This window comes from Capra hircus, chromosome 8 (assembly GCF_001704415.2).
Source record: "Capra hircus breed San Clemente chromosome 8, ASM170441v1, whole genome shotgun sequence".
In the NCBI taxonomy this organism is placed as follows: domain Eukaryota; kingdom Metazoa; phylum Chordata; class Mammalia; order Artiodactyla; family Bovidae; genus Capra; species Capra hircus.
Genome location: NC_030815.1, coordinates 10,671,625 through 10,696,440, shown reverse-complemented (window position 1 = coordinate 10,696,440; position 24,816 = coordinate 10,671,625). Strand labels below are relative to the sequence as shown.

General features: G+C 45.5%; 1 protein-coding gene across 1 annotated transcript in view; it reads right to left on the bottom strand.

Annotated features, from left to right (window-relative positions):
* Nucleotides 1–24,816, bottom strand: part of SCARA5 (scavenger receptor class A member 5) — a 134,048-nt gene that overhangs the window by 89,555 nt on the left and 19,677 nt on the right. The window contains exon 3 of the mRNA XM_018051873.1: nt 12,107–12,235. Within this exon, the coding sequence (XP_017907362.1) occupies nt 12,107–12,235 (129 nt within the window). The remainder of the gene's footprint in view (nt 1–12,106; nt 12,236–24,816) is intronic.

Sequence of the window (24,816 nt, the reverse complement as noted above, 5' to 3'; positions counted from 1 at the left end):
AGGAGACACAAGAGACACGAGTTTAATCCCTGGGGAAGGAAATAACAACCCACTCCAGTATTCTTGCCTGGGAAATCCCATGGACAGAGGAGCCTGGCAGGCTACAGTCCATGGGGTCTCAAAGAGTCAGACACAACTGAACAACTGAGCATGCATGCTTGTTGGGAGGATGGCCATTATATTGAGGTATTCAGTTTAGGCCACACATTAAATGAGCACCTACTATGTGTGCAGGGTATTACATTAGGCACTGGGAATGCAAAGACAAACAAGACACAGTGCCTTACCGTGAAAGAGCTTTCTTTTGGACTAAAAGGGGGCGCTCAAGATGATGTTAAGTCAATTCAGTCATGTCTGACTCTTTGTGACCCCATGGACTGTAGCCCACCAGGCTCCTCTGTCCATGGGATTCTCCAGGCAAATACTGGAGTAGTTGCCATTCCCTTCTCCAGGGGATCTTCCCAAGCCAGGGATCAAATCCGTGTCTCTTATGTCTCCTGCATTGGCAGGTGGGTTCTTTACCACTAGCACTACCTGGGAAGTCCTTGAAGGGGAGCTGTTGCTGCTGCTAAGTCGCTTCAGTTGTGTCTGACTTTGTGCGACCCCATAGATGGCAGCCCACCAGGCTCCCCTGTCCCTGTGATTCTCCAGGCAAGAACACTGGAGTGGGTTGTAGCAGGCACATAAACTCTAACTTGTAATGTGCAAGACCAGGGAATCTCACAGAGATCTGCAAACCAGGTCTCACGAATGACTGTTGAAGGAATGGGGCTTGTTGAGCCTGGTGTTTCCAACTCACTGAAGAATAATCATGAGGGTGAGGGAAGAGCCTCACTGTGAATTGTTCCTGCCTGAGAAATGAGAAACAGCGAGTATGGGACAGTCGAGGGTGACTAGGATTGTGGCTCCTGTCCGTAAGAGCAGGAGCTTGTGGTGGGTCTGTCCATGGCTGTTCTTAAGAGCACACTGCCTCCTCCATCTGGAAGTCAGGAGGGAGGTTCCTGCCCTGGGAGGGAGGGTGTTCATGGCATCCCCCTGAGACCCCTTCCAAGGCTCAGCTCCCAAGTGGCACTGCAGAGCTGGCTCACCCGCACTGCCGGAGACATTGTTCTGTTTCTCGGCATCCTGACCCCATCGTTGCCTTTGCAAGTCCAGGGCCCCTCAGGGTCTCCAGGCTTCCTACCCCAGTGAGTTTATTGAAACCATGTGGACTCTGAGCACATCGCCTCCCACGGCACTGGGCACACCTAGTTCCCTCTGTTTATACACAAAGCCACTGCGTGCACAGGCAAAACGAAGAGGTTTCTAATCCTTTGCTATTCTGACAGCAAAATCCCTCTGCTTGTTCCAATAATGATGATGATGATAATAGTAAAACCAAAATCATATCTAATATTTATTGATCACTTTCTATGTGCCGGGCACTAAGAGTTTTCATGCATGAATTAATTTCATCTTCACAACAGTCCTAGCGGGGAGGTACCATTGTTATCCTATTTGATAGAAGAGGAAACTGAGGATTTGAAAGGTTAAATGATTTGCCTTGAGATTATAGATACCTTCAGAGACACAGCCTGGACTTGAACTCAGAAATTTTCTCTCAAAATCCATATACTGAAGTGCTCGGTCATGTCCCACTCTTTGCGACCCCATGTAACCTGCCAGGTTCCTCTGTCCATGGGATATCCCAGGCAAGGATACTGGAGTGGGCTGCCATATCCTCTTCCAGGGTATATCACTGACCTAGGGATCAAACCCACATCTGCATCTCTTGCCTTGCAGGTGGATTCTTTGAGGCATCTGGGAAGCGCTTATACTGAAGAGAATATAACTTGTCGTAGAATGTTTGAAAGATACACAGACCAACAGAACTCTCCTTTAGCCAACTGTTTTTCAGATTTAGGTTTGTACCCCATTTGTGGGTCATAAAAAATATATGGGTTGTGACCATCTTTTGCTAAATGAACAGAATAGAATAGAAATTCATCAGTATTCATCACCATTTAAGATCATTTCCGTTATGAACATATGTGTGAACTACTTGTCATGTAAAATGTATTTGTTAATGCAGGTAACCGTCAAAGTTTGAGAAACATTGGTCTAGTCCAATCTGCTCATTTTATAAATGAGTGTACAAAGGTTCAGATGGCAAAGTGATTTTTTTCCACAATCACAGGGTATTAGTGAAGGACATGGGGCTAAACCCAAGTTTTTCTGACTCTCAGTTTATATTATCAAGCTTAACTGACTGCAAAGAAAACAAGAAAAGGCAAGAGCAATAATACTGATAGTAGCGGTAATACTGTGTTTTGTGTGTGCGTCAGTCGCTCAGTCGTTCCTGACTCTTTGTAACCTCACAGACTAAGCCACCAGGCTCCTCTGTCCATGGGATTCTCCAGGCAAGAATACTGGAGTGGAGAAGGGAAGTTGCTATTCCCTTCTCCAGGGGATCTTCCTGACCCAGGGATCGAATCTGCATCTCCTGTGTCTCCTGCATTGCAGGCAGATTCTTTACCATCTGAGCCACCAAGGGCAGTATTACTATAATAGCAGTTACAGTAACTACTACTTTTATTGTGTTTGTCTTTTTATCAGAGTATAGTTGCTTTGCAATGTTGTGTTAGTTTCTGCTGCACAGCAAAGTGGATCAGCTATACCTATACATATATCCCCTCTTTTTGGATTTCCTTCCCATTTAGGTCACCACAAAGCACTGAGTAGAGTTCCCTGAGCTATACAGTAGGTTCTCACTAGTTATTGATTTCACGCATAGTATCAATAGTGTATATGTATGAGTCCCAATCTCCCAATTCATCCCACACTTTTATCATGTCTTATGTGTGCCAGGCACTTGTCTAAAAGCTTTAGATTTATATTATTAACTCTCATAACAACACATTCCAATCCCAAAGAAAGGCAATGCCAAAGAATGTTCAAACTACCACACAATTGCACTCATCTCACACAAGAGCAAAGTAATGCTCAAAATTCTCCAAGCCAGGCTTCAACAGTACATGAACTATGAACTTCCAGATGTTCAAGGTGGATTTAGAAAAGGCAGAGGAACCAGAGATCAAATTGCTACATCTGTTGAATCATAGGAAAAGCAAGAGAGTTTCAGAGAAACATCTATTTCTGCTTTATTGACTACACCAAAGCCTTTGACTGTGTGATCACAACAATTCTTCAAGAGATGGAAATACCAGACCACCTGACCTGCCTACTGAGAAACCTGTATGCAGGTCAAGAAATAACAGTTAGAACTGGACATGGAACAACAGACTGGTTCCAAATCAGGAAAGGAGTACATCAAGGCTGTAGATTGTCACCCTACTTATTTAACTTCTATGCAGAGTACATCATGCGAAATGCCAGGCTGGATGAAGCCCAAGCTGGAATCAAGATTGCTGGGAGAAATATCAATAACCTCAGACATGCAGATGACACCACCCTCATAGCAGAAAGCAGGGAAGAACTACAGAGCCTCTTGATGACAGTGAAAGAGGAGAATGAAAAAGTTGGCTTAAAAACCGGCATTCAAAAAACTACGATCATGGCAACTGGTTCCATCACTTCATGGCAAACAGAGGCAGAAACAATGGAAACAGTGACAGACTTTATTTTTTAGGCTCCAAAATCACAGCAGATGGTGACTTCAGCCATGAAATTAAAAGACGCTTGCTCCTTGGAAGAAAAGCTATGACCAACCCAAACAGCATATTAAAAAGCAGAGACATTACTTTGCCAACAAAGGTCCATCTAGTCAAAACCATCTAGCTATGGTTTTTCCAGTAGTCATGTATGGATATGAGAGCTGGACTATAAAGAAAGCTGAGCACTGAAGAACTGATGCTTTTGAACTGTGGTGTTGGAGAAGACTCTTGAGAGTCCCTTGGACTGCAAGGAGATCCAACCAGTCCATCCTAAAGGAAATCAATCCTGAATATTCACTGGAAGGGCTGATGCTGAGGCTGAAACTCCAATACTTTGGCCACTTGATGTGAAGAACTGAGTCACTGGAAAAGACCCTGATGCTGGGAAAGACTGAGGGCAGGAGGAGAAGGGGACGACAGAGGGTGAGATGGCTGGATGGCATCACTGATTCGATGGACACAAGTTTGAGCAAGCTCTGGGAGTTGCTGATAGACAGGGAGGCCTGGCATGCTGCACTCCATGGGGTCGCAAAGAGTCGGACACGACTGAGCAACTGAACTGAACAACGCAATGAGGCAGGTATAATTATTTCTCTCATTTTCAGATGAAGAAACTCAGGTAGAGAAAGTTCAGGTCCCTTGGGCAACATAGCTGGTAACAGAGAATGGGAGATTCAAACCCAGACATGCTGGCTTCAGAGTCCATGGCATTAACCAGAATGAAGAGCTGCATGGCCCTGTCTGTCCTAATATTCTCCCTGAAGGCTGTGATGCCAGCACAGTAGACACCATGAAGTGTGTATCTGAATATAGCATACCTATATACTTACTTCTTCCACGAGGCATGGTCTTGGACAGTAACTCTATATTTACCATGTCCTTTAGACACTTGGCTCAAACAGAAAAACCATCTTTTTTGCACAAATAAGATCCCGTCCAAGTTGCCTTGTCTCTCATTCATTCACTCATCCACATATTTAAGACAATGTGCACTTGCAGCACTGAATATAGTAGGTAAGATCATTACTTTTTCCTTTTGGCAGCACCTCGCCACATGTGGGATCTTAGTTCCCCAACCAGGGATCAGACCTGAACCCTCTGCATTGGAAATATAGAATATTAACCACGGGACCACCAGGGAAGTCCCCAGAATTATCTTTAAGAGACCAAACTGGGCATAACACCCTACCTTGTTCCAAAAAAGGATTAAGGCAGTTTATGAGGATACGTGAAATACTCTTAAATAACAGGAGATGAGACCAATATAAAGGAAGAACAAGTTGGAGACGCTAAATGAAAGCAAAAATGAGACTAGCAGAAAAAACACTTTCCAGGAAGTCAGTACACTGGCTGTGGGTGGACCATAAAGGTCTCCAGGTTCCCATTTTAATTGCCTACAAATTCACACATCCTACAAGGCGGTGACAGCAGCTCTCAGTTTGCGTTAACTGCCTCCCTGAAAGTGATTTTAATTACTTTAAGATCCACAGCCTCCTTCGGATGAAAACAAACTCATTCCTCAGGATATGTACTTCTCCTTCTGAGACTAAGGCAGAAAACCCCTCTCTCCAGGCCCTCTTCATGGACATTATGTGACAGAACAAACACGGTCCTCAAAGGCAGCCTCACAGAGAGCACAGGATGGCACTGCGCATGCTGTTCCTGCCAGTGTCCCAGGGAAGGTTGAGGGCATCATGCTTTAAATTCCAAGATGCGTGATGGTATCAGTCATCTGTGGTATAAAGGGGTATGGGCTCTGAGCACACTGTTCTCTGGTTGCAAAGTCAGAGACAGACTTGCTTGAAACAAAGTGATCTAAAAAGAGGTGCAACCCAAGGTTCTTTGCAGCCAAGGCATGGAAGCTGCCTAAATTTCCATTGACAGAGGACTCTATAAAGAAGACTTGGCACATATATACAATGGAATATCACTCAGCCATAAAAAAGAATGAAATAGGGCTTCCCAGGTGGCTCAGTGGTAAAAAAAAAATCCACCTGCCAATGCAGGGGATATGGGTTAGATCCCTGGTCCAGGAAGATCCCACATGCCACAAAGCAACTAAGCCCATGCATCACAACTATTAACCCTGTGCTCTAGAGCCCATGAGCCATGACTACTGCAGCCCTCCTGCCCTAGAGCCCCTCCTGCTCTGCAGCAAGAGAAGCCACTGTATTGAGAAGCCTGGGCACCACAATCAGAGAGTAGTCACTACTCTCCATCACTAGAGAAAAAGTCTGTGCAGCAACGAAGACCCAGCACAGTCAAATAAATAAATAAAACATTTTAAAAAAAAAGAATGAAATAATGCCATTTACAGCATCATGGATAAACCTAGAGACTGTCATACTGATTGAAGCAAGTCAGATAAAGAAGGAGCAATATGATATCCTTTATATGTACAATCTAGAAAGAAATGATACAAATGAGCTTATTTACAAAACAGAAACACACAGACTTTGAGAAGGAACTTATGGTTGCAGTGGGTTGGGTGGGAAGGATGTAAGGAAGGGATAGTTAGGGAGTTTGGGACGTACATGTACACGTTGCTGTATTAAAATGGATAACCAGCAAGGTCCTATACTGTATAGCAAAGGGAACTCTGCTCAACGTTATGTGGCAGCATGGATGGGAGGGGAGTTCAAAGGAGAAAGGCTACATGTGTATGAATGGCTGAGTCCCTTTGCTGTCCACCTGAAACTATCACAACAGTGTTAGTTGGCTATTATTGTGTAGTCACTAGGGACTGTAGCCTGCTAGGTTCCTCTGTCCTTGGGATTTCCCAGGCAAGAATACTTAAGTGGGTTCCCATTGCCTTCTGCAGGGGATCTTCCCAACCCAGGGATCAAACCAACGTCTCCTGCATTGACAGGCAGATTTTTTACACTGGGCCACCAAGGAAGCCCCGTTAATTGGCGATACTCCAATATAAAAAGTTAAAAAGAAAAGGAGTGCTCAGTTTAAACAGCATTTGGGTGAGCTGGTGTTCAGCTCTCTCAAGCCGACACTGCCCCAACCCTCCAGCTCTCCAGAACCAGGCTCTCCTTTGCAGAATTTGGCATGGAGCATAAGATACTACATCATACTGTTCTAATGCATGTGTGTGTTATGTTTTTAAATCCTCCCAGAGCAAAACTTACATCTTTTATTCCCCAGCTATAGACAAATGTTTGTGTTCCTCCCAAAGTCATATGTTGAAATCCTAACCCCCAAAGTGAAGGTATTACCATCAAGGAGGTAGGGCCTTGGGAAGGTAATTAAGTCATGAGGGTGGGGTCCTCTGGATGGGATTAGTGCCTTTATAAAAGAGACCCTGGAGAAATTCCTTGCTCTTTCCTCCACATGAGGACACAGCAAGAAGACAGCCACCTATTAATCAGAAGTGAGCTCTCATCAGACAGAATGTTCCACCACCTTGAATTCAAACTACCTAGCCTCCAGGACGGTGAGAAATTAATGGTTTTTTTTTTTTTTGCTCCTTACTTTGGGTTTAATTTGCTCTTTTCTTCTTCTTTTTTGAATAACAGAACCACATTTATTTAAGAATGTGTTCCAATATCAACTGGCAAAGTTCAACATTGCAAACCGAAATTACTTTTGCACCAACCAAATAGTTTTACACATCGTAATGCATACGTTTTAGTGCTACTCTCTCAGTTCTTCTCACCTTCTCCTTCCCTGCCTATCCCCCTCAGCCTGCCATAATGCTTGTCTTTTAAACCATCTGGTCTGTGGTAGTTTGTCATGGCAGCCTGAACGGACTAAAGACGCCAGGGCTTACTCTGGTGTCCTGCAATTACTAAGCACTCATGTGCAAGTTAAGCACTTCCTGAGGCTGTTGATGGCAATAACTGCTGCTGTTCAGAAAGGATTCAGTTAAGGCAAGAGAGGAGCCCATATTTCACCAGGAGCTCTTGCTGGTTCAGTTCTGCAGTCCGCATTGCTGTAACGCTCCCTCTTTCCACCAGACTAGATCCCCAGATGTCCCCCTTTCTGCTGTATCATTGCCGTGATGGGAATTCAGATTTCTCGGTGGAGGCATGACAGACAAGGGGAAGAAGACATAGGTCCTGATGACCACCCTTTATCATCACAGTGCTCTCACAACCGTCATGGATAAGGGCGAACCTCCTCTAACTCCTGAACTCCATCACAGGGGACATCTTCCCTAAAGGGCTAATTGGAGGAGTTTCTGAGCACATGAACGTCTAGTCTCAATTCTCTTGTTCATGAACTTAAAGCCTGATAGTCCGTACTGTCTAAAACATGAACCCAGAACAGAATGGAAACATAACAGGGGAACCACCAGTCCAGATAATAAAATGAGTTGAAGACATAGAAAGACTTAGAGGAATTTGGGAAGAATGGCCTGATGCTGGTTCCTTGGGAAATGATGGAATCCCATGGGTATAGAACCCAGCGACGGTGTGGGAGAATCAGAGGAAAGCTCCCAAGAGGATGCTGGTGGGGGATGGATAGTTAGGTAGATTGGGTAGAAAGCTCAGTTGAGAACAAAATTTGGGTAATGGCTGGATTAACCTTCTGAGAGGGGATGCTGAGATGTTGCATAGCCACAGGTGCAGTATTTGCCTTTTATTTTGAATACTTGGATAAACCAAGAAGTTGAGAGAAGCCCATGAGAATTTTTATAAGAATACTATTTTATAGGGACTTCCCTGGCAGTCCAGTAGACTTTGCCTTCCAATGAAGGGGGTGTAGGTTCGATCCCTGGTCAGGCAGCTAAGATCCCACATGCCTCATGGCCAAAAAATCAAAACATGAAACAGAATAACATTGTAACAAATTCAGTGAAGACTTTGAAAGTGGTCCACGTTGGAAAAACCTTTAAAAAAAAGAGTAATAATTTCTGTAATGAGGTTTTAATTTTGTAATATTGAAGTAAGAACAAGCATTTGTTCTACAATCAGATATTATCCGTCAGGTATTCAGACATGGCACTTCCTGCAGCGGATGATTTTAGCATCCAGTTGTCAGTTGTATAAGCTTTGTGTCAATGAGGAGGTTTTGAAGCCTAAGAGTGGTTCAAACAGAACGCCTCTTGTCTTAGTCAGCTAGGGCTGCCATAACAAAATAACACAGGCCAGTGGTTTAAGCAGCCGACATTCGTTTGTCACAGTTGTAGAGCCTGGGAAGTCCAAGATCAAAGTGTAGGCAGGACTTCCTTGGTGGCCCAGTGGTTAAGAATTTCACTGCCAATGCAGGGGACACCAGTTTCACCTGGCCTGGGAAGAGTCCACGTGCTATGGAGCAGCTAAGCTCCTACGCCACAACTGCTGAGCCCGTGGTCTAGAGCCCACAGTCTGCGCCTGCTGAGCCTGCATGTCCTTAAAGTCCATGCTTTGCAGTGCTCGGAGAAGCCACATGCCTCAGCTGGAGAAAGACCTTGTGCAGCAACAAAGACCCAGGGCAGCCAAAAAAAAGCCCAGGCAGATTTGGTTGTTGGTGAGGGCTCTGTTATTGGCTTCAGAGGGCCCTGTCTCCCTGTCCCCACTTAGCAGAGATCTCCATCTTTCTCTTTCTGTGTCTCTCTCCTTTCCTATATGGTCACCAATCCCATCATGAGAGCCCCATCCTCACGACCTAATTAGCTCCCTGGAGCCCCACTGTCCAAATACCATCACACTGGGGGTTAGAGCTTCATGCATACATTTTGGAAGGGACACAATTCAGTCCATAGCCCATCTTGTGCCAGGTGACCTCTGCAGGGCACTGGAGAACACATTCTGTCCCAAAAGAGGAAGCAGCTCCAGCAGGACATCTACCAGAAGGCCAGGCTAGTTCTGGTTTACTCGGAACCATAAATCTCCCATCACCTTGGTATTTAAACGGAGCATCCCTGGAGGTCTTCAATCAGGACAGTTGGAAGAAACTTCCTACTGAAGCTCAGGCAGAGCCCCTTTGAAGAACCGCAGGCTTACCCATCACATTCCTAAGTCCCCTCTCCAAGGGAGAGGCAGCTGGGGGCGGTAGTCCTTTATTGGCGGTTGTTGTTGTTTAGTTGTTGTGTCCAACTGTTTTGCGACCCCGTGGACTGTCCATGGAATTTCCCAGGCAAGAGGTTGCCATTTCCTTCTCCAGGGGATCTTCCCCACCCAGGCATCGAACATGAGTCTGCTGCTTGGCAGGCAAATTCCTTACCACTGAGTCACCTGGGAAACCCATCCAGAGGCCCACATGATTTTCCAGACAAGAACCTGGGGAGGTGACAGCGGCCAGGCTACAGAGCCAAGAGATAAAGCCCAACACTCTGCTTCATCAGATTGCTTCCAATCCACCCCTAAATCTTCATCCCCAGAGGCACTGTGGTACTCATGAACTTCGGGTTCAAAGGTAATCATGATGATCAAAATCCTCCCCAGGTTTTCACACGGAATAACTAAGGGAGCAAGGCAACTTTTCCATGAGATTAGGAAACCATGTGCCGCCTCCCCTTCTGAAACTTCCAGAATGGTCATCGTAAATCCCATTCAACTTCCAAGCCAGGAGAAAAAAACAACTCTCTGTGTCGAGCTGGGTAGCCCTTCTGGTTAGAAACCCTCCTCTGTTTTGAATGGGAATTTGTCTCGTTACAAAATCCACCCATTCACTTAGTTCTACCCTCTGAGACCACACAGAACTCTGCCCACCCTTTCCCACCTGGCAGCCTGTCAGACACCAGAAGGGAATCTTCGTTCCCCAGCAACCCTTCTCTGCACAAGAGACGATGCCCTTCCAGGCCTCCCAGGCCTTCCAGGGATCTGCCCCAGGGTCCCCACCAGCCTGGCTCTCACCTCTAGACCCTCTTCCATCACCTAAAATTTCTCACTAAGCTGAGTAGTTGTAACACCATAGCTCAGCTTTCCTGCTGCGCTGAAACACTTTCCAAAAATTCTGGAAATCTGTTATGGTCATGGCTGCCAAGCCCACAAAACCCAAATCCCAATCTCTCACTGAGCAGCCCAAGAACATGTGCAAAAAAAAAAAAAAAGAAAACCCTTTGGCTGGACATCATCTCTTGGTCCCTGGGATGAATCATAAGTTTCTTTCATTGTTGCTCTTGGCTGCTCCCCCCAGGTCAAAGTTGATGGTTGATGAGACAGATACCACCCCTAGTGATACCCTCTGCTCCGAGTGTGGAAATCACAGGGCAAAGGCAGCACTGAATATCCCAGCACAGGGTCCAAGTGATTAGACTCATTGACAGAAGGTGACACAAGACCAGGACTCGCTCCTGAGGGGTCATCTGCAAGAGTTTAGCCTCCCTTTTCCTGCGTTTCCCTCCCAGAGTTAAGGGCAGGAATTAAGATTTAAGTCAAGGACTCCACTCAGCACTCCAAGTCAGCTCTGTGTTGCAGGACACTTTCTTTGACTAACCCCTCACACACTCCCCACCAGGATCTCCATGCAGCATCCTCACTTCCTCTGTCTGCATCTCCACTGGATCACCATAGCACTTGTGTGTCAACTTCACAGGCACCATCACAGTCCCTGTTGCATTCTGCCATGAGACAGGACTCTGCCTCTGTGCTCCTGCCTTGTCCCCTAGACTGGGACCTCCTGGAGGGGAGCTCCTGGGTCTTATTTATCAGTATCTCCGATCCTAGCATGGAATCTGACACAAAGGAGGCACTCATGTAAGATGAATGATGCTGACATGAGTTGATGCCTTGGCCTCACTTTGTCAAGCCTTTCATATCTCCATAGAGATAGGTGGGAATTGAGCATCTCTCCCTTCGGGTGGGAGTCAGGAGAGACCACCATGGCCTCCGTGCCTGTGTTCCACCATCTCCATCACAGTGGGATGACCTGTGTGTGAGCTGGACTGCTCAAAGTATGGGATCCTCCACCTGATCCCTTCCTGAGTCCATTAGCTCTGCTTCTTCCTGGTTAGAGAACGTGGTCCAAAATCCAGACCATCACCAGCCTATTCTATAAGCAGAAACTGGGGAGAAGAGCCCGGCTGACCTGGGGCAAATTCATCCCACCCCCAGGAATCACAGAGGGGCAGCAGGTTGACCACAACCCTGATTAACCTCAGCAATGAAGTGTCTTGTAACTATTTCCATCATATCCCAGGACAGGGGAACCAGCCTGCTCAGTGCAAACCACAGCACAGAGCTCTGGGGAGGCCCAGTGTAACGCACAGTGTCGACACGATGAGTCAGGACAAGGCAGAAGCCTCTTGAGAGTGGCTAGGTCTCTGCTCCGGGACTTGGAGATTTCCCACCCTCACATAGCCCCTGCCAACTCATCCAACACGACATGAGCAGTGCTGTTCAGGATCATGCCTGGTCAGAAAGACCAGCCAGCTTCCCCCTTTGTGGTTTCCATGGTAACAAGGGTGGTGTTTGGACTCCTGACTGTGAGAATGAACAGCAGAGGCTCCCCCTCCCCATTTCCCATCCACTCTCATCTCCTGCTCACTTAAAGGCCAGGGTGGCAAAGGATGCTCTTACCTGCTAAGATGAAGATGCCCACGAGAATCAGGAAGACCAGCAGGTAGAGCCCGAGGACTGCATGCTTCAGGGCCGACAGGGAGCCCAGCTGGGTACAGCAGCCACCTGCTCGTCCTTTGTGGCATGGACCTAACAATAAGGGTGGGAAGAAGAGGGGAAAAGGCATTTGAAAATTCCCAAAGCCGCTTTGCTCTTTTGGTCTCATCTCTCCCTGATGCACGTGGATGTTCATGCGGCAGGGCTCCCCACCCCCCCGCCCCCCACCACACACACCTTCTGCACATCTGTAATGCAGGTGGAATGGTAGGGAGCGTCTCAGAACTGTGATAAGCTTTTCAGCTTCTCTCTCTCTCCTCCTAACCTCTGCTCATGAATGAGCCAGAAGGCATCCCAACAGCTCACATGGCCACACAAACCCACCCTCCTGGAGCCAGTGCAAGTAACAGAGAAAGCCAGTATAGGCTGCCCTTTACAAATGTTATTGTCCCACGTGATCAGGAGAAGATGGAGAGCATTTTAAAAAGAGGTTGCAAACTCCAGCTTCTAACAGTGGCAGGGAAGGGAGGTGGGCCAGGTGGATCTGGGGAACCCAAGAGTGCATGCCCCATCTGGAAGCGGTTGCTATGTCGGAACGAGGGCCAGGTGTTGACAGGTCCAAAAATTTTAAGACAAGCCAGAAATGAAATCTCCCTTTTTTATGTGTTGACAACTAATTAGGGGGGAAAAAAAGACAAAGGAAAGAAAAAACCACTAGGGAATGTAAACAAAATAAAACACATTTATATGGCAGGGCTGACCACCAGTTTACAACCTTGGGTTCAGATTTACAGGAAAACATAGTACAGAACTCCATCCTGTGAAACTATTCAAGGCTCACCAGGTTCTGGTCAAAATGGAACAGCAAAATACCAGAGTTCTAATGGACCTTGGGACCTCCCAGGTGGCATTAGCGACAAAGAAGACACCTGCCAACTCAGGAGAGGCAAAAGACACGGGTTCGATCCTTGGGTTGGGAAGATCCCCTGGAGGAGGAAATGGCACCCCACTCCGGTATTCTTGCCTGAAATATCCCATGGACAGAGGAGTCTGGCTGGCTACAGTCCATGGAGCTTCAAAGAGTCAGTCACGACTGAGTGTCTGAGCACAATGGACCCCACGGATTGTCTAGTTCAATCCCTTCGGTTAATAGATAAAGGTTGTCAAATGTAAGGGACAGACCCTGGGGTGAGGACGCCAGGTCCTGATTCCAGGTCATCTTTCCACGAGAATTCTTCTTCCAGCCTCCTTCAGACGACTGCTACAGAGGCCAGCAAGCTCACCTGTCTCCACCTACTCAGTTGACTGACAGAGAAGAAGAGATGCCATTCTGCCCTGACTCCCAGCATGGCAAATAAGAAATGATGGAGCTTTTTTTTTTTCATAACGTGCACGTATTATGTTCAATCCCCACCCCCTGCAAGGGAGAGTATTGCCAACTAGAGAACTGTTCATTGCACAGGGGGGCAGATGTGGGAGCCAGAAAAGGTTGACAATAGATGTTGAAATAATTGGTATTCAAAAACATTTGTAGAGATGCTGTGATAGGACTTCCTAGCGGTCCAGTGATAAAGACTCCATGCTTCCAAGGCAGGGCACACAGGTTCAATCCCTGATCAGGGAACTAGGATCCCACATGCCATGAGGCACAGCCAAAAGATATCCAATTTTTTTAGAATTAAGAAAAAAAAGATGCTGAGATGTTTGTGATCCTTGGTACCTTGGGATTCACCAGGGAGGTGCTTCGGGGGCTCCTTATTACCTATCAGGTAGCATTGCCATAGCTCACCAGAGGTACTGTTCAGTGAGGAACATTTTCCCACTCATTTATTCTATTTTATTGAAAATACTGTTGCTAAAACAGCTAAGTAGAACTCTTACATAATACTTCTATAAAACATCGGGTACGACTTGGAACACATTGTCGAGAAATACAAATTCAATTACCATTCTCGTCAACCCTCAAATGTTAGCAAATTTTGAAGAGTTAACCTGATTTTCCACTAAGTCTTGCGCAAAGTACATCTTTCTAATGTACCCTAAATGTTCTTTTCCAGAATGTTCTATCTTTTCCCACACAGTATGATCTATAACCTGTTTTGCTCCTAAATATGCAAGCTTCTTGTAGCATTTTGTCGCTTTTGTTTGTTTCTCATGAGAACAGCTGGCTGGCCAGTTGCAACTCAGTAGAGAAAAGTTTATTTCCCTCAGGAACCTGAGTTTATTTCCCTCAGGAACATAGGCATAGCATCATGTATTGCACAACTATTTTTCAACAAAAATTTAAAGCCTTTATTGAACTTGTGGCAATATTGTTTCTGTTGTTTATGTTTTGGTTTCTTGGTCCCAAGGCATGTGGGATCTTAGCTCTGCGACCAGGGATCGAATCCACAGCCTTGCATTGGAAGGCGCAGTCTTAACCACTGAACCGCCAGGGAAGTCCCTAAATATTAGTATCAGCTCTCCTGCTCTAAGCCCTGCTTCCTCCTGAGATGATGATGAGAAGGATGGCAGCCTAGCTATTGGGAGGGACCAGAAGATACCCAGGCTGAAATGCCATTATCCTTACGTTTATCCCAGATTCATCTTGGGCTTCTCCATTTGTTGGCTTTGTTTGACCCCTTCCTATTTCTCTTGAAGGTTTAATTAAGTTTAACCATGTGCTGTTAACCGTTCCAATTTCACTGGACAATTATATGTTCATTATAAAAAGAATCTATTATCTCAAAAAGATGTTGATATAATTTTTTTTGCACATAACTTTTTTACTAAGGCACAACACTTACATTATACCTTGCCTGAGCTTGCTGCCAAGTCACTTCAGTCGTGTCCGACTCTCTGCGACCCCATAGACGGCAGCCCACCAGGCTCCTCCGTCTCTTGGATTCTCCAGGCAAGAACACTGGAGTGGGTTGCCATTTCCTTCTCCAATGCATGAAAGTGAAAAGTGAAAGTGAAGTCGCTCAGTTGTGTCTGACTCTTAGCGACCCCATGGACTGCAGCCCACCAGGCTCCTCTGTCCATGGGATTGTCCAGGCAAGAGTACTGGAGTGGGGTGCCACTGCCTTCTCCTGCCTGAGCTTGAGGAAGTCCATTGAGTAAGCTGAGCATTAATACAGTAAAAGATTAAGTGCAAACAATACAGAGTCATGGATTGACCAGTGAGGCTACTTCATGATTTATAAAGGGATGTGTTAGTGCTAATTGCCATTCAGTTTGAAATTTTTCAGCTTGAGAAGGAAAACAAAATAATCGGGACCTCTTCCTTCCTCTAGTGATGAAAACATTTTCCTAAACCAATGAGTTACGAGGGCAAAGCTTCTTCTCTTTTACTCCCACTAATTAGAACATCATCCCTTGATTGTCAAGTCTGTGCTGACCTTCAATGTTGGCAAAATGAGGGGAGGAAAATCACAGAGCCAAGAAGACTACGGACTTGCATCTTGTTTTGCTGTTGCGTGTTTGTTTCTAGCTCACTGTAAGAGTGGGTCAAACTTCAGTGATACAGTTCTAATTTTTTCCCATCAAAAAAAGAGTGGAGAGAATTCCCTGTTGGTCCAGTGGTTAAGACTCCACACTTAAACACTGCACGGGGCACAAGTTTGATGTCTGGTCAAGGAATTAAGATCCAGCATGGTGCATAGCCTGGTCAAAAAACTTTTTTTAATTAAAAAAACAAAAAGAGTAGCTCCCTTCTCCTCTACCCGAGGCTTCTGTCTCATAAGTGCCACTGGTGACAGGTCCCTTAGTCCACAAACACACACGACACAGAACTTCCTCTGAGAGAGCTCAGTTCTTTTAAAAAACTATTACTTTGTACATCACACAAAATCTGTTTTAAACAGAACAAGGGTTTCAAACAGAGATTTTCCACCAATGGTTAGACAAGCGGAACTCCACTGAATGATTCTGGCAAGATGGCTAGTGAAAAGGATTGTAAGGGAAAGAAAGAAGACAATATAGGGTAAAGACAAGTTACTAAGTCTGCCCAAAACACATTTATTAATTTTTTAATGTAGTATGGCAGCAGCATGTTAGCTAAGTAAACCGTCCAAATTATTTAAGTTTAGTGGAAGATTGAAAATGCTCCGAGACCATGCAATCAGTAATATATTCACTTATTTGCTTTTTTAAAAAGTAAAAGAAATGAGCCATCAAGCCATGAAAAGATAAGAGGAAACTTAAGTGCCTATTAGTAACTGTGTGCATGTGTGCAAAGTCATTTCAGTCGTGTCCGACTCTTTACAACCACGTGGACTGTAGCCTGCCAGGCTCCTCCGTCCATGCAATCCTGCAGGCAAGAATACTAGAGTGGGTTGCCATGCCCTCCTCCAAGGGATCTTCCCGACCCAGGGACCAACCCCCACATCTCTTATGTCTCCTGCACTGGCAGGCTGCTTCTTTGCTGATGGCACCATCTGGAAAGCCCATATTAGCAAGTAAAAGATGCCAACCTGAAAAGGCTACTTACTGTATCATTCCAGCTGTATGACATTCTGGAAAAGGCAAAACTATGAGAACAATTATAAGATCAGTGGATGCCAAAGGCCGGGAGTGGGGAGGGATGAATAGGTAGAGCACAGAGGACTTCTAGGGCAGTAAAACCAGTCTGTACGATACCATAATGATGGATGCGTATCAATGCACATTTGCCTGTAACACTGCACATTTGTGCAGAGCAGCAAGAGGGAATCCTAATGTAAACCATGGACTTTGGATGATAATGATGTCAACGTAGGTTCGTCAGTTGTGACAGGTGTACCTCCCTAGTGGGGGATGTTGATTGTAAGGGGGGCTGTGCATGTGTGGGGCAGGGGGCATGTGGGAACTCTCTGTAGTTTCCACTGGATTTTACTGTAAAACCTAAAACGGCACTAAAAATTAGTCTACTAAAAAAAAGGAAAGGTTTTGACTTATGGATCATTGAGATAAAAGTTCTGTTGCTGTTCACTCACTAAGTTGCGTCCAACTCTGCGATGCCATGGACTGCAGCATGCCAGGCTTCCCTGTCCTTCGCCATCTCCCAGAAGAAGAAAAGTGAACATTGCTCAGTTGTGTCTGACTCTTTGCGACCCCATGGAGTATAGTCCATGGAATTCTCCAGGCCAGAATACTGGAGTGGGTAGCCTATCCCTTCTCCAGCAGATCTTCGCGACCCAGGAATCAAACCAGGGTCTCCTGCATTGCCGGTGGATTCTTTACCAACTGAGCTAGTTTGCTCAAATTCATGTCCGCTGAGTCAGTGATGCCATCCAACCATGTCATCCTCCATTGCTCCCTTTTCCTCCTGCCCTCAGTCTTTCCCAGCATCAGGGTCTTTTCCAATGAGTCAGTTCTTTGCATCTGACAAAACGTGGTTCACTGGAGGAGGGAATGGCAAACCACTCCAGTATTCTTGCCTTGAGAAAACCCAAGAACAGTAAAAACTCTAACAGACTTTTATTAAGCATCCACTGTCCTGCTGTGGCAGCCATCTTTCAGGATGGCTCCAGAGGATCCCACCCCCTTGCACAGTCACTTTCTGCACTCTACAGGATTGGTTTGTGTGACCAATAGAATATGGCACAAGTGATAGCGTGTCACTTCTGAGATGAGACAAAAGACACTGCTGTTCCCTCCTTGCTTGCTCTTTATCTCTCTTGGAATATTCATTTGGGGGGAAGCCAGCCTCTATGTCATGAATACACTATGGAGAGGCTACAAGCTAAGGAACTGAGGCCTTCAGCCAACAGCCACGTGAGTGAGTCTGGAAGTAGTTTCTCCAGCCAAATCAGGACATCAGATGACTACACTCTGGCTGAGATCTCGACAGCAGTCTTATGAGAGACCCAGAGCCAGGACAACCCAGCTAAGTTGCTCCCAGACTACTGCCAAATAGGATTATACATATACAAATTAAATATATGGGATTATAAATATGTATATACACATATTTCTGAGCAACATTTTGGATCTGAAAAAAAGAATCTTAGGTGTCCTTTCACCCCCATGGCTTTCTCAGAAACAGGGTGAGACAATAAATTTTTGTTGCTTTAAGCTGCTAAGGTTTGGGGCAATTTGTTCCACAGCAGTAGATAACTAATACACTATGATAGGCAGTGGGAAACACAAAGACAGCAAGCTGCTTGAGGGAAAGATTTTTGTCAGTATCATTTATGTCCAACTTTTCAATTCCTAAACCAGTGCCGGCATATAGTAGGCATTCAGAAAACGTGTTGAATGAGAGATGAAGATAAAATCACTGCCTTTCAGATGCTCACATCTGAGGGGAAGATGTATAAACAGATAACTATTACAGAGGTGGAATTAAGTAGTATAGTGGGGTGATAAGGCACAAGCCAAGTGTGGTACTGCAGAGGCAATGATTCTTCGTGTCAGCAGCTCATCCCAGGGTCTGCCTGGAGGAGGCAATAACTCAAGGCTTTGAAGCCCAGGCCTTCATAGATGGGCTGAAATTTACTCTTTTTCTCTAGCATGATCATCTTATTTTTAAATTTGAAAACTATGACTTTAAGATGTAGGTTTATAGAAGACAAGAATAGGGGCTCCCCAGGTGGCTCAGTGGCAAAGAATCTACCTGCCAAGGCAGGTGACACAGGAGAAGAGGGTTCGATCCCTGGGTCAGAAGATCCCCTGGAGCAGGAAATGACAACCCACTCCTGGAGAGTGGGTTGCCTGGAGAATCCCATGGACAGTGGAGCCTTCTGGGCTATCGTTCATGGAGTCACAGAGAGTTGGACATGACTGAGCGATTGAACATATGACTTTAAGAAGAAAACTTTCTTCCTCCATATGAGAACAGTTCTGAGGAATGTACCAGACAAAGCTGTTAGTTATTAAACATAGTTGTTTGGTTACACAAAAAACCAGATCTAGAGAGAGAAGAGTGCCACCAAAACAAAGCAAAAGCTCTTCCAAGGTCTAGGAGAATCAAGGGAAAGGTTTTTCACCTCTTGATGGCCTCCAGAAAGGAGGGTGTCATCTCAGGAGATCAAGAAGACAAGAGAAGGAGGCTCAAGAGCCTTAAAAGAAGACCGTGGCTTCAAAAGAGCAAAGAGCAACTCAAAAATAAGTACCAAGTTATGTGCAGAATGGATTCTGCATGGCAGGCTGGGAGATGTTGTTTATCTCAGTGGGGAGTCATGCTTCCTGATGAATGGCTGGAAGTAGTCAGTGGATGGTTTCTCAGACTCTGCACATTGCATCCACATGAAGCCTGCACAATTTTGCCAGAGCTGAGTATTCCTGGGATTATTTCCTTTTTCTACTGCGCGTGTGTGTTAGTCACTCAGTCGTGTCTGACTCTTTGCGACTCCATGCACTGCAGCCCGCCAGGCTGCTCTGTCCATGGGGTTTCCCAGGCAAGAGTACTGGAGTGGGTTGCATTCCCTTCTTCAGGGGATCTTCCCAACACAGGGATCAAACTTGGGTCTCCCGAATTACAGGCAGATTCTTTACCATCTGAGCCACCAGGGAAGCCCCATTTTTAAACATTTATGTATTGGCTGTTGTGAGTCTCTGTTGCCTCAGGAGGGCCTTCTCTAGTTGCAGCGGATGGGAGCTACTCTGTTGGGTGTGCGGGGTTCTCACTGCAGTGGCCTTTCTTGTTTTGGAGCACAAGCTCTAGACGCACTGGCATCAGGAGCTGTGACTTGTGGGCTTAGCCGCTCTGGGGCATGTGGGATCTTTCCGATCAGGGGTCGAACCAGTGACCTTTGCATCGCAAGATGGATTCTTAACCACTGGACCACCGGGGAAGCCCTCACTCCACTTTTCTTAAACTGAAATTTATGTAAGAAGGGAATTTTCTATCATCTTCATAAGCAGAAAAATTAGTGTCTTCTTATTATACTATTACTAATGAAGAAATATCAATAACCTCAGATATGCAGATGACACCACCCTTATGGCAGAAAGTGAAGAAGAACTAAAGAGCCTCTTGATGAAAGTGAAACAGGAGAGTGAAAAAGTTGGCTTAAAGCTCAACATTCAGAAACCTAAGATCATGGCATCTGGTTCCATCACTTCACGGCGAATAGATGGGGAAATGGTGGAAACAGTGTCAGATTTTATTTTTCTGGGCTCCAAAATCACTGCAGATGGTGACTGCAGCCATGAAATTAAAAGACGCTTACTCCTTGGAAAGAAAGTTATGACCAACCTAGACAGCATATTCAAAAGCAGAGACATTACTTTGCCAACAAAGGTCCGTCTAGTCAAGGCTATGGTTTTTCCACTGGGCATGTATGGATGTGAGAGTTGGACTGTGAAGAAGGCTGAGCGCCGAAGAATTGATGGTTTTGAACTGTGGTGCTGGAGAAGACCCTTGAGAGTTTCTTGGACTGCAAGGAGATCCAACCAGTCCATCCTAAAGGAGATCAGTCCTGGGTGTTCATTGGAAGGACTGATGCTAAAGCTGAAACTCCAATACTTTGGCCACCTGATACGAAGAACTGACTCATTTGAAAAGACCCTGATGCTAGGAAAGATTGAGGGCAGGAGGAGAAGAGGACAACAGAGGATGAGATGGTTGGATGGCATCACCGACTTGATGGATACGGGTTTCAGTGGACTACTCCGGGAGTTGGTGATGGACAGGGAGGCCTGGCGTGCTGCGGTTCATGGAGTCGCAAAGAGTCGGATACAACTGAGTGACTGAACTGAACTGAATGGACTAATAATGGAATAAGTAAATGATATTTATTCCATTAAAATAAATATCTAATTATTAAAACAGCAAATTCACACCATAGATCACTTTGAATTCTGAGAATCACTGATGTTAGTAAAAGTAATTAAATCACAGTTCAGTGAAAGTTGCAGGGGAAAAAATGTTGATGCACTTCACAGAAGACTTCTCTTATTGAGAAGCAAAACAAAACATTTTGTATGTTCATGATAGTAATCCAGAAGGTAGAATGTTGAAGAGAAAGTGCCACTGAAATAACCATGTCAGAACCTTGCCCTTATCTTTGGTACTAATCTCATTATTCACAATTGTTGATTTCCATCTCTGTCTTCCAAAGGTCTCCTGAGACTCACACATCTCCCTATCCATCAACCAGCACACAACAGAACCATCTCAATAAGTTTCTTTGCAAGAACAAAGACATGTGTAATCCATTCATTTTTGGTGCAAAGACTGGTTCTCAAAGTTACTGTATGCAAATAGTTGACACATTTCTGTTGGCTGCAAAACATATTTTTTGAGCAAAATTTTGGTCCCAAAAAATAAAATCTTGGCTTTCCTTATTCACCCATGATTTGGAATTGCTACTTAGTGCTTATAGAGGTGAATTGTGGGAGAAATTCATTGGAACTGAATTGACATTTAATCCTGGCTGAGTAGCATCATCAGGCATGGCTCTTCTTAGACATCTAGAAGCCTGAGCTGTTCCCCTGGATGTCCTAATTCCAAGTCAATGATGAAATCACGTATCTATGGCAACAGGTACCCAGTTCTGGAGTAAGGCATTTGTCATTATCAAACAACATGAAGACATATTTTTGGAAAATCAATGAAGTCTCACTATTATCAGAGCTTCATTTTAAAACTTTAATTTCTCTTTAACAGGACACACACAAAAGGGGGTTGCCTAAAACTATTTATTATTCCCTGAGGTTAAAATTGTGAAGCATCCCTTTTAATCATGGGAATAAGAGGCACCCTAAAGAGCTTTTGCTAAAATACTGCCTGCTGAGGGCAGGGAGGTGATTAGGAGCAAAGATTAAAGAACAGAAAAGGAAAATTTATCTGAAAACTACTCAGCCCCAAACGGTTGAGCTGAGGAAGAGTCTGGAGATGGTCCCCCGATGTCAGTGGGAGCCCCGGAACCACAGGGCCTTTGTTTCCTGGAGGACGTATTGTATTAGGCAGTGAGGGTTCCTGACACTCTCAAGGATACAAACATGGGTATGGGGCTCTGAGCAGGCTGATTCAAAGCCTGCCTCTGTTTCATACTGGCTGGGAGAGCCTGAGAAAGCATTCTGAGGCAGCCCCTGCATCAATTTAGCCTTTCTTTGCAAAACTGATTTTTCAGTTTCTTTTTTTTTTTCTTGTAAGATTTTGTTTGATGTGGACCATTTTTTAAACTCTTGATTGAATTTGTTAACAATATTGTTTCAGTTTTATGTTTTGGTATTTTGGCCATGGGGCATGTGGGCTCTTAGTTCCCCCAATCATGGATTGCCTCCTGCATTGGAAGGCAAAGTCTTAACCACTGGACCGCAAGGAAGTCCCTTATTTTCAATTTCTTAACTATAACTTTAAGGCATTTGGGGAGTTATTTTGAATTTATTTGCCTCCAATTTGAAAAAGTACTCACAAATTGCATTTGACCAAAAATGGGTATTATTTGCATTATTGTATGGCGGAAACCAACATAACATTGTAAATTTTTAAAATATATATTAAAATTAAAAAAAAAAAAACAGAAAAAAAGTGGGTATTAACTTCTTCCGAAAGAATCTGAGTCTAAATAATATAAAAAAATAAAATAAAACAGAATGAAATGATTCAACTGACACCTACTTGAGTTTCAGCAACAACAACGGTGGCTCAGTGGGTAAAGAACCTGCCTGCAATGCAGGAGATACAGGTTGGATCCCTGGGTCAGGAAGATCCCCTGGAGGAGAGCCAGCAACCCACTCCAGTGTTCTTGCCTGGAGAGTCCCATGGACAGAGGAGCCTGGCGGGCTACCATCCACAGGTCGCAGAGTCAGACCTGACTAAAGCGGCAGAGCCCACGCACACACAACACACAGCCTTTTTCTCTTTTGTTCTCAGTGGTCCCACGGCTCCTACACAGCAGGTGGAGATAAGGATTTTATGGCTGGGAGGGACCTTGGCACTCGTTTCATCGAAGGATCTTGTTAAACCCAAGGCTGATTTCATCATCCTCACTCTGGTTACTCATCACCCACATTGTTCATCATAATAGAGAGCCCCAAATGACCTCTGTCTTTGAAGCCGCCACAGCTGGCTTTCTGGCTTTCACGGGGACCTCTGTTTACTTTCCCTCAATAAAGCGAGGAGAGGGTGTGAGGCAAGGGCATGGCAGAGCAGTTTCATCTGACCTGAGTCTGGGAGGGTCCCACACCACCAGTGGGGTCCGGGTGAGCACCCAGCACCAACTGGCCCACTGGCCCACACGCCTGAGTCTTCGAGGCAGACAGCCCTGTGAGGGCAAGAGACGAAGGAAACTACAGTATTCCATGTGATCTGATGGGATCCCATTTCTAAGAAAGGGAGGGGGAGGGATGGTGGAGCTAATTCAATTTAGATGTTATGATGGCCTAGGACAGTTTCTCCAAGTACTCCTAGAGATATTTTGTAACTTCCTTGCAATATTTGTTATTTTTCTCCGGCCCTGTCTGTTTCTCAAGTTACTCTGCATGAAAATTTTTGAGAACAATTAGGGGCTTGTGTGCTTATTTTGCATCAGTGGGAAGAGACTCTGGCTGATGTGCATATAATTTTGCAACCGGGGCTGAGGGACTGAGAGAGAAAGCCAGGTGGGAGGGGACAGAGGGCAGTCAAGGTAAGCTGGCTGGTCACTGTAACCCAGCAGGAGGGGAGGGGCCAGGAAAAGAATGAGGTCCTGGGGCTCAGGAGAGATGCCTGTACTCTTATCCATCATGGGCAGTACGTGGTTGGAAGGAAGGCTGTGTCAATGCAGAGAGACTCAAAACAACAAAGGCAGTGAAGGTGAGGGTTTGGGGTTCCCTGGTGGCTCAGTGGTAAAGAATCCACCAGCCAATGCAGGAGACATGGGTTCAGTCCACAATCCGGAAGATCCCACAAGCCACAGAGCAACTAAGCCTGTGCACCACAGCTGCTGAGCCTGTGCTGCAGAGCCTGGGAGCTCTAACTACTGAAGCCCAAGCACCTGGAGTCCATGCTCGGCAACAAGAGAAGCCACTGCAATGAGAAGCCCCCACTCTCAGCAACTAGAGAAAAGTCCTAGAAGCAAAGAAGGCTCAGCACAGCCAAAAATAGATAAATAAACTTATATATAACAACAGTGGGCTCAGTGTTCGGTCTAAATTGGGGCCAGAGACGCTCCTCCAATGGAGTGACCCTGGAATCCCTCTTGAAAAGATTCCCAATTCCTCTCCTGGCACCGCATCAGAGGAAATAAATCATCTGAACGTGGAGGCCAGGGCTCAGCTATTTCCACACTTAAATCATTACTCTTTCCTGGCTGCTAGAGCAACATCCAGCCCATGCCCTGTTCTGCCTTGGTCTGAAGAATCAATGAGTCCTCCGGACAGGAATGGATACCTTTAATATCCCACCCTCACCCATCTCACTCCCTCAACTCCTGCCACCAATTGAGTTGGAAGGGCCATTTATCTGGTGGGGGTGAGGAGGGGGGGTTCTGTTTTCATTTCAATTGGAGGACAACTTCTTTACAATGCTGTGTTAGTTTCAGCTTGTGTATACATGTCCCCTCCCTCTTGAACCTCCCTCCCACCCCCTAGGTCATCACAGAGCACTGAGTTGAGCTCCCTGTGTTTTATAGCAGCTTCCCACTAGCTATCTGTTTTACATATGGTAATGCATTCATCTTAATGCCACTCTCTCGGTGCATCCCACCCTCTCCTTCCCCACTGTGTCCACAAGTGTGTTCTCTGCCTCTGCGCTTCCATTCCTTCCCTGAAAATAGGTTCAT